Source organism: Nycticebus coucang, chromosome 3 (genome assembly GCF_027406575.1).
Source record: "Nycticebus coucang isolate mNycCou1 chromosome 3, mNycCou1.pri, whole genome shotgun sequence".
Lineage (NCBI taxonomy): Eukaryota > Metazoa > Chordata > Mammalia > Primates > Lorisidae > Nycticebus > Nycticebus coucang.
The window spans coordinates 129,089,663-129,108,172 of NC_069782.1; the positions used below are offsets into that span (position 1 = coordinate 129,089,663).

General features: G+C 45.0%; 1 protein-coding gene across 3 annotated transcripts in view; it reads right to left on the bottom strand.

Annotated features, from left to right (window-relative positions):
- The window catches only part of DNMBP (dynamin binding protein), a 132,337-nt gene that overhangs the window by 36,410 nt on the left and 77,417 nt on the right, over window positions 1–18,510 (bottom strand). The window contains exon 1 of one of the 3 annotated variants that reach the window (XM_053582927.1): window positions 11,195–12,467. The exons of the other annotated variants lie outside the window; for them this stretch is intronic. Within the exon in view, the coding sequence (XP_053438902.1) occupies window positions 11,195–12,305 (1,111 nt within the window). The 5' untranslated portion in view covers window positions 12,306–12,467. Of the gene's footprint in view, window positions 1–11,194; window positions 12,468–18,510 lie in introns of those variants that run through there. 3 annotated transcript variants of the gene reach the window in all.

An 18,510-nucleotide genomic window follows, 5' to 3' on the forward strand; every position in this document is an offset into this window, starting at 1 on the left:
TAATACTGATGATTAAAGATAGTAAAGTGAGCTGGGCGTGGTGGCTCACGCCTGTTGTCCCAGCTCTGTGGGAGGCCAAGGCAGGTGGATTTCCTGAGCTCAGAGGTTCAAGACCTGTATGAGCAGGAGTGAGCCAGAGTTTTTTTCTCTACCAAACAAAACAAAAAAAAAGGCCAGGCGATTGAAGCAGGTGCCTGTAATCCCAGCTCCTTGGGAGGCAAAGAGCAAGAGAATCGCTAAAGGAAGAATGGAAAAAAAAAGAAAATTAAGAAACAAACAGGCAGGCGGCGCCTGTGGCTCAGTGAGCAAGGCGCCAGCCCCATATGCCAAGGGTGGCAGGTTCAAACCCAGCCCCGGCCAAACTGCAACAACAAAATAGCCGGGCGTTGTGGCGTGCGCCTGTAGTCCCAGCTACTCGGGAGGCTGAGGCAAGAGAATTGCCTAAGCCCAGGAGTTGGAGGTTGCTGTGAGCTGTGTGACGCCACGGCACTCTACTGAGGGCAATAAAGTGAAACTCTGTCTCTACCAAAAAAAAAAAGAAACAAACAAACAGGCTCGGTGCCTGTGGCTCAAGTGGCTAAGGCGCCAGCCACATATACCTGAGCTGGTGGGTTTGAATCCAGCCTGGGTCTGCCAAACAACAATGATGGCTGCACCCAAAAAATAGCCGGGCATTGTGGTGGGCGCCTGTAGTCCCAGCTACTTGGGAGGCGGAGGCAGGAGAATCGTTTGAGCCCAGGAGTTGTAGGTTACTGTGAGCTGTGATGCCACAGCACTCTACCCAGGGCAACAGCTTGAGGGTCTGTCTCAAAAAACAAACAAAAACTTCAAACTAAGAAGAGTGAAAGCCAGCTGAAATTGAAAGCAAAAAAAAAAAAAAGAATAAAGTGGAAAAAAGAACATTTGCTAGAAAATGATAATGTTCTAATACTAACAGTCCACTCCCAATTACCCTATAAATCCATTTCAAATTCTTTCTTCACTTTTTAATAATCTGAGGTTTCTTTCCAGATCAATCACTTTAAATAAAGAAAATAGGTAATAAAACACTGTTGAAATACAAATTTGTAAAAGAAAGAAACCCACAATCGCCCTGTTTCCCTGAAAATAAGACGTCCCCTGAAAATAAGACCTAGCGTACCTTTGGGAGCACACCTTAAAATAAGACAGGGAAACAGGGTAGCAGTCTCTCAGAAGCAGTCCTTTGATAATCTTTCTGTAAATTGGCTCATCTTCCCCCTCCCTAGCCCCGCAATGGAGGAATCCTAAGCCCTGGTTTTCCATGTCACCACATCAGCCAGCCCACCCAGCCCCCATTGCTTTTCCTTTAGCACCTACTTTATGTCTATTTGGAGAAATTTTATTCTGCTCTATGTAAAACTTCCAATGCTGTGGTCACTTTCTTTTTTGCTCAGGGAAGACTCTTCCTGGATCCCCAACCTCAGAAGTGAATGTATTAACATTTACATCCTATATCTCAACAGCAACCAAAAAAGCTTTCCCAGTGGCTTTTGCTCAGTAATGCCTGCTATTTTGGCAAGCAGCCTTGAGTAAAATCCCTTCTGGTAGGGACACCACCGCTGAGACCTTGTCTAAAGCAGCGGTTCTCAACCTGCGGGTTGTGACCCACAGGAACTATATTAAAGGGCCAAGGCATTAGGAAGATTGAGAACCACTGTTCTGAAGCCTCCCATTTCCCCCTCTTTCCAGGTCCCCATCTAGGGCCTCAGAACCACAACAGGAGTCAAGAGTCCACAACTTCTGGTGCTCCGGGATAGTGAGTTAAATAGCAGCAGCAGGCTCAGCACTTGTAGCTCAGCAGCTAGGGCACCAGCCACATACACTGGAGCTGGTGGGTTTGAATCTGGCCCAGGCCTGTAAAGGACAATGTCAACTACAACAACAACAAATAGCCGGGCGTTGTGGTGGGCGCCAGTAGTCCCAGCTACTTGGGAGGCTGAGGCAAGAAAATCGCTTAAGCCCAAGAGTTTGAAGTTGCTGTGAGCAGTGATGCTATAGCACTCTACTCAGGGTGACAGCTTGAGACTTTGTCTCTAAATAAATAAATAAAGCAGCAGCAATTGAAACTCCACTTTTTTTTTTTTTTGGTAGAGACAGAGTCTCACTTTATCACCCTCGGTAGAGTGCCGTGGCATCACAGCGACCTCCATCCAACTCCTGGGCTTAGGCAATTCTCTTGCCTCAGCCTCTCGAGTAGCTGGGACTACAGGCGCCTGCCACAACACCCGGCTATTTATTTGTTGCAGTTTGGCAGGGGCTGGGTTTGAACATGCCACCCTTGGTATATGGAGCCGGCACCCTACCCATTGAGCCACAAGCACCACCCTGAAACTCCATTTTTGAACACTTACCAAATACATATAACTACTGATAAGGTGTGCTTAAAACTGAGATTATTATTTTTTTAATCTTTAGATAGCATAAGTAAAATCAACAGGACATAGTTTTTGTAAAAATGGTAAGGAATGAATAGTCACTGTTTAACAAGCAAATTTTGAGTATAACGTCAGCCAACAAAACTTTATGTGAAAAGTGTTATTTTCTTTTCATTTATTTGAGACAGGGTCTCGCTTTGCCCAGGCTGCAGTGCAGCACAAGTGGCATCATCATAGCTCATTGCAGATTTGGTCTCAAGCAATCCTTCTACCTCAGCCTCCTGAGTAGTAGGACTACAGGCACGTGTCACAGCATCCAGTTAACTTTTTAAATTTTTTTTTTTTTTTTGTAGAGACAGAGTTTTACTCTATCGCCCTTGGTAGAGTGCTATGGCGTCACAGCTCACAGCAACCTCCAACTCCTCGGCTTAAGCGATTCTCTTGCCTCAGCCTCCCGAGTAGCTGGGACTACAGGCGCCCGCCAGCCACACGCTCGGCTATTTTTTGGTTGCAGTTTGTCTGGGGCCGGGTTTGAACCCACCACCCTCAGTATATGGGGCTGGCGCCCTACTCACTGAGCCACAGGCACCGACTTTTTAAATTTTTGTAGCGATCAGGGTCTCGCTGTGTTGCCTGGACTGGTCTTGAACTCCTGGCCTCAAGTCATCCTTCCCCTGGGTCTCTCAAAGTGGTGCTGGGGATATAATTGGGGCTGCTACTGGATTCTAGGCAGCACGGGCAGTGAATAAAGCACTCAGACAAAAAGTCAGAAGACCTCAGCTCTGGCCCTGCCTCTCCCCACACCTGTGTGATCTGGACGTGTTATACAACCTCTTCTCGGATGTTGTCTTCACATGTGTTTCACATGGCGTCATCATAGCTCACAGCAAGCTCAAACTCTGGGGCTCAAGAGCTCCTCTTGCCTCAGCCTCCCAAGTAGCTGGGACCACAGGTGCCCACCACAACACCCAGCTAGTTTTTCTATTTTTAGTAGAGATGGGGTCTCATTCTTGTTCAGGCTGGTCTTGAACCCCTGAGCTCAAGGAGTTGGACCTCTTTGGTAATTTCTAGCTCCAGATTCTTGCATGACTTCCCACTCTTTTCTATAAATGCAATATATTTCATTTACTCCTCTCAACCTGGTATAGGCACAGTAGCCTCTAACTGGTTCTGCAAAGAACATCATCACTATGTGAGGCCTCTTTGGACTCACCCAGACAGTTAGCATTTCCTCTCAGAGAGCCCAGAGAACTGGCCACCTGCCACTATTATGACACCTGTAACAACAAAGCTTAATTATTTGTTTCCTTATCATTTCTTGAATGTGACAACTTGCCTCTCAGCCTTTTTTAGATTTTTTTTTTTTTGCAGTTTTTGACCGGGGCTGGGCTTGAAACCGCCACCTCCGGCATATGGGGCCGGCGCCCTACTCCTTTGAGCCACAGGCACCGCCCCAACCTCTCAGCCTTTTCCATCCTTTCCGCTCACTCACTGTCTTCTAAGGCTCAAGTTCCAGCTTCTCTATGAAGGCTTCTCTACTCCTTGGATTACTCTTTGTTCTAAACTCCCCTCTCAGGTGGCAACACAAAATAACCCTTGCTAATTACCTTTTGATATCCGAGTTCTGGCACCTAAAGTAGACTATTTCACTCGACAACAAGTATTTACTGAGCACTTATTAGATGACAAGTACTATGTTAGATTCTGGAAACATCATCTTCATTCATTGCCATGATGGAGCTTAGACTCTTCTGGACTGTCCCACACACTCAACATATACTTAACCTACATACGCCTAACCTACATACGTCTACCTGACAATATGTAGCGCAGAAACTGGTACTTAACAGCAGTAGTCTTTATTACTTAGCAGTAATATGCATGATTTTGATGTTTCAGATTCAATGAAAATGCAATATATTTCATTCATTTGTCTCTGCTCGCTTAAAAAAAAAAAGGGTGTCTTGATACTGTGGAACCAGGTCTGCTGTAGAGCCACGCCCACAAACAACCTCCTACTAGAGATGACTACCAGCGCGTCACACTCCTGTAGCTTGGCAGCCTGATATTTATGTACAGCCGTGGGCACTTTCTAGTGTCTCAAGAAATATCAAATCAGAAACCTCTGGTATTAGGCAGGGGTGTCAGGGTTTTGAGCTCCTCCTTGGATATGCTGTGATATTATAAGTTGGCCACTTTGTGTGCATGTGTGTCACCATGGGGAGAGTGCAGTGGTGTCCTAAACTCACGGCAACCTCAAACTCCTGGGCTCATGCAATCCTCTTGCTTCAGCCTCCCAAGTAGCTGGGACGACAGGCATGTACCACCATGCCCGGCTAATTTTTGTATTTTTAGTAGAGGTGGGGTCTCCCTCTTGCTCAGGCTGGTCTTGAACCCCTGAGTTCAAGCAATCTACCCACCTCGTCCTCCCAGAGTGCTAGGATTACAAGCATGAGCCACCATGCCCAACCTGCAAAGTTGGCCACTTTGATTCACCTCTTCTCCCATTGCACCTCTTAAAATCCTGAAGTCCATATAAAAGAAGTACCCTAGAAGACAAGCAGGGCACAGTAGAATAGGCCTGTATTCCTAGCATTTGGGAGGCTGAGGCAGGTGGATTGCCTGAGCTCACAGGTTCAAGACCAGCCTGAGCCAGAGAGAGAACTCGTCCCTAAAAATAGCCAGGCATTGTGGTGGGTGCCTGTAGTCCCAGCTACTTAGGAGGTTGAGGCAAGAGAATGGCTTAAGCCCAAGAGTGCAGAGGTTGCTGTGAGCTTTGATGCCACATCACTCTACTGAGGGCAACATAGTGAGACTCGGCCTCAAAAATAAAAAAAAAAAAAAGATAAGGGACAAGAGCCCATAGTTCAGTGGGTAGGGCACCAGGGCTGATGGGTTCCAACCCAGCCTGGGCATGGTAAAACAAAAAAATAGCTGGGCATTGTGGTGGGCGCCTGTAGTCCCAGCTACTCGGGAAGCTGAGGCAAGAGAATTGCTTGAGCCTATGAGTCTGAGGTTGCTGTGAGCTGCAATGCCATGGCACGCTACCAAGAGCAATATAGTAAGACTCTGTCTCAATAAAATAAAAAATAAAAATAAATAAAAGATAAATCATATCTTTCTATCCTACCTCAATTTCTTGCCTTTTCTTGATATCTCTTGCTTTTAGAGACCTGTGATCTCCCCAGATCAATACTCCTCCATTGTTGATAGAACATTATACAAAAATAACATAGATAATGGCTTCAGAAGAAAACAGACAGCCTAGCTTCTTGAAAATTCAACTCATGATCCAAAGAAGCAGGGTCTTTGAGTTGGATAGGAGTTGGCCAGAATGGAGTGCCTAATATCAGGAGAGGAGTAACTTATTTGCTCTAAATTTCAACTATCTCCCAATTCTTTTTTTTTTTGAGACAGAGTCTCAAGCTGTTGCTCTGAGTAGAGTGCCTTGGCATCACAGCTCACAGCAACCTCCAACTCCTGGGCTTAAGTGATTCTTTTGCCTCAGCCTCACAAGTAGCTGGGACTACAGGTGCCCGCCACAACGCCAGCCATTTTTTGGTTGTAGTTGTCATTGCTGTTTGGCAGGCCCGGGCTGGATTCGAACCCGCTGACTCTGGTGTATGTGACTGGCACCTTAGCCACTTCAGCTACAGACACCGAGCCAATCTCCTAATTTTTAAAGAAATAAGGCCCTTCATTTATTTCTTCTTGCCTTCTCCTTTCCCTCCTACCCACTCATTTACCTTCAAACATTCATATCCTGATTTTAGAAAGTAAATAAACACATGAAAACTGTTCAACTGAGCCCCTGTAGCTTGAGTCACATCTCTTCCATATTTTCTGTGAAAGGTCTACATAGCTTCCCTCTATCACCTCACTCCCCAGTCCTTTAGGATTCCTCCTGAATCCTTTACAATCAATTCTGCATTCTCACTCCTCTAGTGAAACTGTCTTTTCAGTCAACCAATAACCTCCACGACAAATCCAATGGCATTCTCCTCGATTTCCTGGTGGCAACTGAAGTGTTGGTCATGTCTCTAAATTCTCTGACTTGCTCCAGAGCCCCTCAAACTCTCTTGCCCCATCTTTCTTACTGGCCTCCCCCTCCTCCTACCCCACAACTGTGGGCATCTCCTGGGCTCAGTCTGTTCTCAGACTCCTGTTTCTTTCCCCAGCTGTTGCTTCCCTCCAAGAAGGCATAGACTCAGTGTCAGAGATACATCTGTGGAGGTGACTCACCATGTACAGACCCAGCTTTGACTTCATCCTCAGGCTCCCATTCAAACTTCCATCTGGCTTCATTTTTTCTGAGACAGTGTCTCACTTCATCGTCATGGGTAGAGTACTATGGTATCATCATAGCTCACACAACCTCAAACTCCTGGGCTCAAGAGCTCCCCGTGCCTCAGCTCCTGAGTACCTGGGACTACAGGTGCTTGCCACAATACCCAGCTAGTTTTTCTATTTTCAGTAGAGATGCTAGGATTATAGATGTGAACCACTGTGCCTGGCCCCTTCTGGCTTCTAAGATGGCAATACTTTAGCTCTTTCCACCACTATGCTCCTCGCCACCTTCCAGACATCTTTGTCACCACAACTCTGTATCTTTTCCTTATGTTTTTGAGACAAGATCTTTTTCTGTCACTCAGGCTGGAGTGCAGTGGTGGGATCATAGCTTTCTGTAGCCTCAAAGTCCTGACTTTGAGTGATCCTGCTGCCTCAGCCTCCCAATTAGCTGAGACTACAAATGCATATCACCACATCTAGCTAATTTTTTATATTTTGTGTAGATATGCGGCCTTGCTGGGTTGCCCAAGCTGGTCTCAAACTCCTGGCCTCAAGTGATCTGCCCGCCTCAGACTCCCAAAGTGCTGGGATTACAGGTGTAAGCCACCACGCCCAACCCATAACTCTGGATCTTTGCTCATCAAGTTTCCCCAACCAGGAAAATTCTCTCTACCTATCTCAGTTCCATTATTCCTTTAACTTTTAGCTAACTTCAATTGTCTCCCCAAAGTCTTTTCCAATAACTCAAGCAAATACTGGTGCAGCGACATCATCCCAGCTCACTGCAACCTCAAACTCCTGCGGTCAAGCAATCTTCCTACCTCAGCCTCCTGAGTAGCTGGGACTACAGATGCACACTACCACACCCAGCTAATTTTTCTATTTTTGTAGAGACAGGATCTTGCTGTCTTGCCCAGGCTGGTCTCAAATTCCTGGCCTCAAGTGATCTTTCTGCCTCAGCCTCCCAAAGTGCTGGGGTTATACGCATGAGCTACCACACCTGGCTTGAACATTTTTTTAATTCACTTTTGTATTTTCAGAAATGCCAGTTGTAACTTACTAGATAAGCTTCAAACTCAATCATGGGTAGTTATACATTATTTATAAAAACACTGGATTTGTTGATATGTAAGTTTCCTTCTAGTAATAATATAAGATGATCCTACCTTATAGTCTTCCAACCCTGAAACTTTAGCCTTAACTCTTATCTGAATTTCAAATTTTTCTCTACAAGAGTTCTTCATTTAGATATCCTAATACCACTTAAATTCAACATAGGTACCATGGAATTTGAAACACCAGGTTCCCTTCCCATCATAACTATTTATATTATTGGCAAATGACTTAGTGCCAACCTTTGGCTAAGTAACAGCAGAGTAGCTCACATTGTAATATCCTCCCTGCTGATAACTACTAACAACTCTTTACAAGATATTTAAGAAAATAACTACATGCGAGCATTGAAAAGCAATCAGAAGCCGGCAGAAACTAGAGGGTAAATGACTCACCAGGAAAGCAAACTTAGGTAAGATTCATATTTATCCAATATCCCCAGGCACTCCCCAGTCATTTAACAAGCCAGGGAATGAAGCAAGAGAGGAAAGCCAGCAAGCAGCCACTTCCTGGGCCAAGGAGCCAGAGGTTCAAGTCTAGGCTCTGAAGAGCCTTGATATTAAGGCAGAAAACTCAGAAAAGAGGAAGCCACAAAGAAGAGATCCCCAGAATCTGTGGAGGAATTCCTCTCAAATTCTTGCTGGACATGCAGGTGATGAAACTCCAAGGAAGCCAGCAGAAACCACCGCCCGAAAGCCGAGGCGCCCAGCAGATACCCCACCTCTGTGTAGTGCTGCAAGACAGAGTTTGAAATCTGAGTCCCTCTAAACGAGGAGGTCCAATAGACACTTCCAGTTTTCCACTGAAACCTCGGAAGAGCTGTATCCTAGGAGCAAGGACTCTCTCCTCCCTCTCAGGAATGGGAAGACCTGCCCTAACTAAACTCCCATGGAGGTCTCCCTAGGAGAATGAACTATTGAGGCAGATGAGAAAAGAAACCCTGGTAGGCAGACTGGGGAGTAGTCTGGGGAGCAGCTAGTAAACAGGCCTGTGTTTCTCACCCAGAGCAGAAGTGGGGTAGGGAAGAGTGGGAGTGGATGAGGGGAGGGAGGGATGGGGCATCCACTGGGAGGATTAAACTTGAGATGTTTCCTCATCTAAGGCCAGGTGTCCAGTGGGGAGCAGTGACTATCAATTTGGATCTCAGAGACAGGGGACCATGAAGTGACAGTCTGGTGGGGCAACTTGTAAAGGGAAATGGAAATGGGTGGATAAAATGCAAAGAAATGTTAATTTACAAGCAACTACTATGTTCCAGACATGTAATTAAGTGATTTATTTATACTATCTTATGAGACAGATACTATTATCTTCATTTTAAAAATAGGGGAATCCAAGTGGTTGTAATTTGTCTAAAGTTACACTATTGGTAAAAGGTGGAGCTATTTCTTTCTTTCTTTCTCTCTCTTTTTTTTTTTTTTTAAGACAGGGTATCACTCTGTTGCCCAGGCTGGAGTATGGTGGCATGATCATAGATCATAATTCACTGCAGCCTCCCACTCCTGAGCTCAAGGGATCCTCTTGATCCCTTGTTCCAGCTCTTGAGCAGCTGGAACTACAGGTGTGTACCACCACATCCAGTTAGTTAAAAAGTTTTTTTAGAAATGGGGGTCCTGCTATGATGCCCAGGCTGGTCTAGAACTTCTGGCCTCAAGTGATCCTCCTGCCTCAGCCTCCTAAATAGCTGGGATTACAGGTGTATGGCACTGTGCCTGGCTCTGGAGCTGAGATTTGAACTCAAAACAGACCAACTCCCACACCTGTTTCCTTTCTGTAATTTCTGTTGTTACTGTGTAACATTCAGGAAGGGTGAGGCATATGCTGTGAGACAGCCAACAAAGAATATTAGAAAGCCGAAAGATTTCTAATACAGGTTGAGGAGGATACTAGGGGTAAAAAAATGAGGTGCCAATTCACTTAAATATAAATGTACTTTCAAAAGTTAAGTCCTCAAATATAAAGAAATAGTTGTAAAAATGGAGATGATAAAAGGTGAAACTGAGAGATCATAGGGCACATTACAACACCGCAGAGAGAATGGTTTGACTCCTGTTAAGTCAAACAGAATAAGCACACTTTGATTACAGTTAGGAGGCTTCCTACAATAAGGAACTACAGACAGGAAACAAAGTTCACTGAAGGAACAGATGTGGGGGAAGGGAAGAGAAAATACGAAAAGCAATACAAAGAATCAGAGAATCAGACCTTTTCTGTTTTGTGTGAGCTGGAAGGAATTTAGAAGTCATCCAATCCCTATCATTTTAGAGAGAAAATGCACTTAGAAAAAAAGTGACTAGCTGCTGAATACCTCAGCTTCTCAGCAAGAGCCGGGTTTGGTTTCATTTTTATCTTTGCTGAGAGCCTGCTTTGTCCCAAATGGGGCCCTGGAAATTCAAGTTACATGAAGCCCATGTTGGAGGACCACCAGATGAACCACTGGAGGGTCCAGGACCACAGCAGGGCTTATCTTTTCAGTCTTTGAGGGCCCCCAGAATAAACCTCACCAGCCAGCCCAGTCTGAAGGGGACCTAAACAAGAAAGCTTCCACTCTGGTGGAGGGTATGAGGTGGAATTTCCAGATTGTTCACATTCTCTAACTCTAACCTTACTCTCTGATAATAACCTGAACTCCCCCAAATTGGGCAGAACCAAAAAGGCTGCTTGACACGAGGACAACATATAACATGAAAAAAAAAAGTTTAACAGGGAATCCAGTAACCATAAAAACAACACAGCAAAAATAAAGTTCATTTCCCAGAACTGAAGAAGAAAAGATACTACAGTGACAAGAAAGAAATAATCATGGCATGATAGAGACCCTGACGAGTCCCATTTTACACATAACTTAGTTGAAGCTTGGTGAGAGAAGTCATCTGGATTCCTAACGCGTAGAAAACGCGGTGAGGAATCATCTTCTGAATTTCATGAGAGTTTTAGTGCTCATCATTCACTTAAGATTTCTACAAGTCAAGGAATGAATAATCTATAAAACAAGACATGACTTCTTTTCTACTAAAGTCTAAAGAAGTTTAGGGACTAAGAGAAAAAAATATGCCAGGAAAATAAATTTTAGCTTGGTGTTCTCACAAGAAGAACACAGACATTAAAGAATGGAAAGAGACTAGCAATTAGAGACACCTGACGAAACCAAGAATAAATGAACGTCCCCATGAGAATGGCACCGGGCATGCTACATACTCACGACACTACATTTAATCTTGTCTACAATGCCTTCCACAGAGCTGAATCCCTAAGGCTGCTCTCACTCAAGCTACATGTGATAAGAACTGTGGGGCACAAGTTTGAGTATACGAATGCTCCTGGTACCTGCTCTGACCACCCTTTTAATCTATTTCTATGCTTTGTCTTTCTAAGGAGGCTGGCTGAGTTCATACCTTGGGTTTTCTTCCTGTTTTGCACAAACTCTGAGCGCCTCAGGGTGCTGGGTGCTGTGCGGCGGAAACAACTATTCCTTCTCCAAGTCTCTAGGTCGTTTAGTTTTCTCTCTTCCTCTAAATGCCAGGTCTGCTTCTCCAATGAATGGCTATGCGGAGTCCTGAAATGATGTCTTTCTTGTCCCCCTCTAGCACGCTGATACTGCTGCCCATCTAAGATGATGCCACCACCCCCTACTGCCATCAGTTCCGGTTTGTCAATGCCATCATACTCCAAATTATATAAAGGATCTGCTCCTCTGTAATTTTGAGACTCATACTCAACATCCCCCAATAAAGTACCATAGCCCTTATTTTCTGTATAAAAATTATCCTGATCTACGGGATTAGTCTTCGCTTTGGGATAGATTTTATCATTTTGATAAACATTCCTGTCCTCTTCATAGAATCTGACGGATCCTTCATTGATACCTTTCAGATCCAAAACGTCCACAGATTGACCATTAGTATAATTCCCAGGAACATGATATAAATTGTTGAGAGTTCTATAATAAAAATTAGTTTCTTGACAATCCTTAAGATTATAATTAAAATTCCTGTGGTCCATATGCCACATTTGAGATTGACCTAAATTTCCCAAAGAATCATCCAAACTCCTACTGCTAGTCCATCGTTCGTTTTTTTTAGGGTCCTCCAGGTTCTTATGATCTACAAAGCCATTCATCTCTCTGTATCCTGCAGCTTTCCAAGTCTCAGCTGGGCTTCCTGTCAGCCAGTTACCCTTCATCCTGGGGCTGGTAGTCCCATAATCTGCATTTTCTGGACTCCCGTAACCATCACAGCCTCTGCGGTACACAAAGTCCTTTCCACTTCCATCTGCTTCCCCATAGTCCATGTAGCTTGGTTCACTCTGCTCCAAATCCCAGTATCCACAATCCCTTTTCCTGTAAGGCCGATTCTGGCAGCTGGCCGGGTACCTGGGCCCCCAGTCATTTTCTCTGTGAAGTTCATCCCACTCGCTACAATTCCTTTTCCGGAGGCTCTTGCAGTCGCTGTACTCCCAGTGCCTTTTCTTTTCTCTTTCTTTGCTGGGTGCCTGGGCTTCACACATACTCACTATGCTTAAAGACACAGGTTTTGTTTCTCCTTTCCATGGGCTGGGTTGGGCTGTGGACAGGTGCAGTCTAGCCTAAGGCTGGATCTATCCTGCTTAAAACACCTCCCAAAGCACTGGAGATCCTCTCTTCCTGTTGGTTGGGGCATCGAGAGATGTGGAGTTATTTCAACCTCAGGACCCAATCAGTGAGCTACTCTATCTATCTTTTCCCTCAGATGCCAGAAGATAATTAGTAACTAGTTCATGTGATTGGAGTTGGCAGCTTTGTTTGGTGTTTCCCTCAAGCTAGTCAAACTGGCTTGGCTGCTTTACTTGGTGAAGAGAGAAACTTTGTTCTGCTACTCTAAACACCTTGCAGAAAAAGCTGTGTGAAAGAAACAGCCCCCTTTAAAAGCTCCAGAAGAGGTCACATATCCATGTCTTTAATCCTTTAGTAATCCACAGGGGTATAAATATATGCTCTCGTGTGCAGATCAAACTGGACTTCCCTCCTCTGTCCTCTAAATCCACCCTTCCGATCCTCGAACATTTGAAACCCTCAGGACTCCCTTCCCTTTACTTAGAGGCAGAACTCTTCCTCCTTTGAGGGCTTTGCTTTTTGCAGGATTCAAATCACAAACCATACAAGCTTCCATCTGCAGGCACATTAGACTCCCACTGAAGAAAGAAAAGGTACTTTGGTTTAGTCTGGTCTGCTTTGTAGGATATTGTACAGTGTAAAAACTCTTCTCCAGAAGAACAGAGTTATATACACTTTCATATTTTCCCAGAAACATGTCACGCCAGAGAAGCATCAAAAACTTTCATTTCGTAAATCTCTTTTCTAGCTAATTCATACAACATATTTAGGAAGTAGAGAAGAGGCCTGAAATCAGAAAGGCGGGTATAAAATACTTATCGGCATTCAACAAACAGTAGATAGACCCCTGTCATACATGCAACGGTGTAGAAAAGAACCAACGATTTTGCCCCACCCTTGTAGTGCAGGAGCAACACACAGTAAAGTACATCCAATGTGATAAGTGCAGTATAACCAACGCAAACAGCAGTGGAGACAAAGCAAAGTCCTGGGGTGGCCCCTGGAGGCTTCCTGGGAGTGGTGGCATTTGAACAGCCCAAGATCTCTGCAGACTTTCCACGTGTGGCGGGCTAAGAAATGGGGAATAGTTTGAAAGATACAATATGTGGGAAGAATGAAAGAGAACTTTTGGCATGGGTCCCAAAGTACATGAATACTATTTATTTTATTCAATGGACAGTGAAGGGTTTTGAGTAGAGGCGTCTCATACTAAAAGACCTTAATAAGCCTACTCTTGGGTGGCAACTGTGGCTCAAGGAGTAGGGCGTCAGCCCCATATACCAGAGGTGGCGGGTTCAAACCTGGCCCCGGCCAAAAAAAAAATAACTGCAAAAAAAATAAGATTACTCTTTCAGTTGTCTAGTCATTTATTAGATGGCTAGGAATGATTCCTTGAACTTTTATCTAACCCCTGTTTATGAAATAATATAAAGAGCCCTCAGGAGGCCAGGATTATGTGCTTTGTTAACATTAGATATTTATTCTTGGGTAAACTAGTTATTCTCTCCGGGACCCAATCTACCCCTCTATACAATGAGGCAGTCAGCCTTGCTGACTCCTCTGGTCACTCCAGCTGTAACTATCCACGGTTCTGTTGTCCTTCGCAACCTCTTTCTTCAAACACTTGATGTGCTATTAGTGCCTTTTGGATTCTCTGTAGTTCCTGGAGGAGTCTATAGACTGTCCAATGTGATGTTCAAGGGAGGTTTTCTGTTCACTTGCTCTGTCCCCTTGTACCTTCCTAACCCGCAGCAGCAACAGCCCTGGCAGCTTCCGTGTTTTCAGCGTGTCCTGTGTGCTGTGATCACACTAGCAAGTTGGTTTAAGTTTTCATTTCTAATTCACCTCCCTGCAAGGAGGGTATATATTATCCTTCATTCATTGCAGGTAAAAGAAACAGTCTGAGAGTTTGAATAACTCATCCAACATTTGAACCCAAATCTGGTTGACTTCATGGCACTAGACTAAGAATGTAATAAAACCTTTATTTCCCTCAAGCCAAGTGAATGAATAAGTAAACACTGTCCTGGTCTAATTAAGAAGCGGACCACTACTGCAGCAGTCCTGCTCCTCTCCCCTCCCGCTGCCATTCCCTCTGTCTCCCAATCTACCCTGCCCTGGAGCTGGGCCCTACCCAACCACAGAGAGCACAGTCACACACAAGATGGCCGCAGACTGACTGACTCGGTAACCTATAACCTATGGCCTAAACCCAGGAAAGACTGTGATGTAGTTCGCAGAAAGGCAACATTATTTGGAACAGCTTTTACCATGAGTTACTAATATAACAGAGCAACAGTGTAATACAGAGAGGACAAATGGGAGGAAGACATAGGACACCCAGAAGTTCAATGTCCTCAGAGCTAATGTCCAGCTGTAGTTATGCTTCATCTCTCTGGCTGCCAGTCTTCTTATGCGGAAATGAGGAAGCTAATGGTTTCTTTGCCATTTAGATCTAAAATTCTACAATTTTGCTTATTTCTTTTCTTTTTTTTGAGACAGTCTCAAGCTGTTGCCCAGGATAGAGTGCTGTGGTGTCACAGCTCACAGCAACCTTAAACTCTTGGGCTTAAGCGATTCTCTTGCCTCAGCCTCCCGAGTAGCTGGGACTACAGGAGCCCACCACAATGCCCAGCTATTTTCTGTTGTTGTTGCAGTTGTCATTGTTTTTTTTTTAAGCTAGCCTAGTTTGAACTCACCAGTCTTGGTGTATGTGGCCGGTGCCCTACCAACTGAGCTACAGGCACCACCAATCTTGCTTATTTCTAACCCAATTAAAAGTAAAGATTAATCTTTCCCTAACTGTTATAGAAAATAAAGTTCTCTTTAGCAACCTGTTATCTTTGATAAAGCCAGTGTAAGGAAAACACACCTAGTAAATCAACCAAGAGAGGTGATAAAAAGAGAAGACTAGATCATAGGTAAGGAGGATAATTATCATCGGGTAAAGGCTGGGCGCTGTAGCTCACACCTGTAATCCTAGCACTCTAGGAGGTCAAGGCAGGTGAACTGCCGAAGCTCAGGATTTTCAGACCAACTTGAGGAAGAGTGACACCCTGTCTCTAAAAAAATAGGAAAAACTAGCCAGGTATGGTGTTGGGGTTCTATAGCTCCAGCTTCTCAAAAGGCTGAGGCAGCAGAATTGCTTGAACCCAAGAGTTTGAAGTTGCTATAAGCTATGGTAAGACACTACCTAGGGCAACAGAGTAAGACTCTGTCTTAAAAAAAAAAAATTATCATTGGGTAAGTGGAGAGTGAATAGTTGGTAAAAATAGAGGGCCCCCACCCTTCTTTTTCTAAGTTCCATGGCCTTTACAATATGAAAGATGGTTTGCAGGCAGCGCCTGTGGCTCAGTGAGTAGGGCACTAGCCTCATATACCAAGGGTGGTGGGTTAGAACCTGGCCCTGGCCAAACTGCAACAAAAAAATAGCCAGGCATTGTAGCCAGCGCCTATAGTCCCAACTACTTGGGAGGCTGAGGCAAGAGACTCGCCTAAGCCCAAGAGCTAAAGGTTGCTGTGAGATGTGATGCCATGGCACTCTACTGAGGGTGACAAAACGAAAGTCTCTAAAAAAAAAAAAAAAAAAAAGATTGTTTGCAAAAAGATGTCAACTCCCTTAGTTTTACCAGCACACTACTATGACCCAGATCTAATCAAAGGCTCTGAATGGGTTGCTATTTTCAAGTGGTAAGTATAAAGAAATGGGGCTGAGGGAAAGGGAAGAGTATTTTCTAGTTTTCTCTATGCTAGGACTGCTATTAAGATACAACCCTGCAGACAGTCACGCCTGCCTTGTGCTTCCTTTGACTTTACACAACAGCAACACTCCACTGGCCCTTTTCCACAGCCCGAAAGGGAGGGCAGGTCATCACGTCCATCTGGGTGACGCCCAAGATGGACAGATAAGCTGGCACATGTTCTAGCCGGGGAGCTGGGCCAGCAGGATTTCACAGGAGAGAGAAAGGAAGGAAGAAAAGGGAGAAAACTGTAAAAACAAAACATCAGGAAGAACCACCACCTCCCAGCAAGACAATATAATTCCCTAAGCTGTTAATGCCTCTGTAACTGCCCGGGCTATTCCTCCAGTCTGAAGGTCAACTCCTCCTCACTTTCTAGGACTGTACCTCAGGGACGCTCTTGGATTCTTAGAGTTCCTGCTATTGTCCCGAGCACCTTACAAATACCTCTCTCATCTGAACTATGTTACAGCATAGTACCTGCTTATCTCCTTTTGTTACACTGCAAGGTCCTTGAGGGCCAGGACCACATCTACCTTATCTTCCTATCTCCAGCACAGCTCTGCAGATAGGGTACACAGTAGGTACTTAAATGTTTAATGAATTAATGTGTGTAGCATTTATTGGGTGCCTGCTAGATACTATGTAGAGGGCAGTCTAAACTTGGAAGTTCAGAGCATAGGCTTTGATAGCCCTGGCTTTGAATCCTGACTGCCACTTACTAGCTGTATAACCTTGGGAAAGATATTTAACCTCTCTAAGTCAGTTTCTTCATCTTTTTTTTTTTTTCTGTAGAGACAGATTCTCACTTTATTGCCTTCAGTAGAGTGCCATGATGTCACAGGACTCACAGCAACCTCTAGCTTTTGGGCTTCAGCGATTCTCCTGCCTCAGCCTCCTGAGCAGCTGTGACTACAGGTGCCCGCCACAATGCCCGGCTATTTTTTGGTTGCAGTTCAGCCGGGGCTGGGTTTGAACCCACCACCCTCGGTATATGGGGCCGGCGCCCTACTCACTGAGCCACAGGCACCACCCAGTTTCTTCATCTCTTTACCATCAAACCCACCATGCTCCAGAACCCATGCTCTGCTTCCCTCCCATTACAGTGGAGGAGCTGTCTCTGTTCTGATCGAAGGCCACTCCTTCTATTGGTCACTGGATTGCCCTCTCCCCTCTGCTTCTTCACTGCGCCCACTTCAGCAGATCAGTGCTGTGAGCCTGTGAACATGAACTGATGTTTCCTACCTTACAATCTACTTCCTCTGGCCCCTCCACCCAGTGTCTGCTCCAGCTACCACTCTGTTTCTTTGCTTTCTTTCTTTTTCTTTTCTTTTTTTTTTTTTGAGACAGAGTCTCACTACGTTGCCCTTGGTAGAGTGCCGTGGTGTCACAGCTCACAGCAACCTCAAACTCTTGGGCTTAAGCAGTTCTCTTGCCTCAGCCTCCCAAGGAGCTGGGACTACAGGCACCCGCCACAACTCCCGGCTATTTTTTGTTGCAGTTGTCCTTATTGTTTAGCTGACTCGGGCCAGGTTCAAACCTGCCACGGTGCATGTGGCTGGTGCTGTAACCACTGTGCTACAGGCACCAAGCCTCTTTGCTTTCTTTTATAGCAAAACTCTGACAGACTTTTGAGCATATCAGATGGGCAGTCAATGCTTCTCCTCCCTTACCTCTCTTTCTCTCCTTAATCCACTGTAATAGGGCTTTTTGTTTCTTTTAGAAACAGGATTTTGCTCTGTCACCTAGGCTGGAGTACACAGAGATGATGGTAGATCACCATAACCTCAAACTCCCAGGCTCAAGTGATCCTCCTGCCTTAGCCTCCAGAGTAGCTGGGACTATGGGTGTGCCGCCACGCCCAGCTAATCTTTTCTTTATACTTTTCTGTAGAGATGGGGTTTCTCTATGTTGCTGAGACTGGTCTTGACTCCTGGGCTCAAGGGATCCTCTCTCCTTAGCCTCCCAAAGTGCTGAAATTATAGGTGTAAGCCACTATGCTCAGCTGCCAATAGGGCTCTTGTTCTATCATCATCACTTCAGTGAAACTGCCCTTGACTAGAGCACCAAATCTAGTTTCTGAGACTTCACTCTCTTTGGCTTTTCAGCAGCTTTTGCTGCCCAGTCACTTTCCCTTTCTTGCAACTGTTTCTGTATTTGGCTTTCCCCCAGCTTGACTGGCTGCTCCTCCTCTTTGCTGATTTATCTCCCTTGTCCGCTGTACTCCCTGAACAATGGATGCCCCAGGGCTAATTGTATATCACATTCTCCTATATTCCCGATTACCTAGCATACAGTAGGAATTCAGGAAGACTGATTCAACCAGGAATGTGGTTTCTACTCTATGGCCTCAGCCAAAGGGTTAATTGGAAAGAGTTGT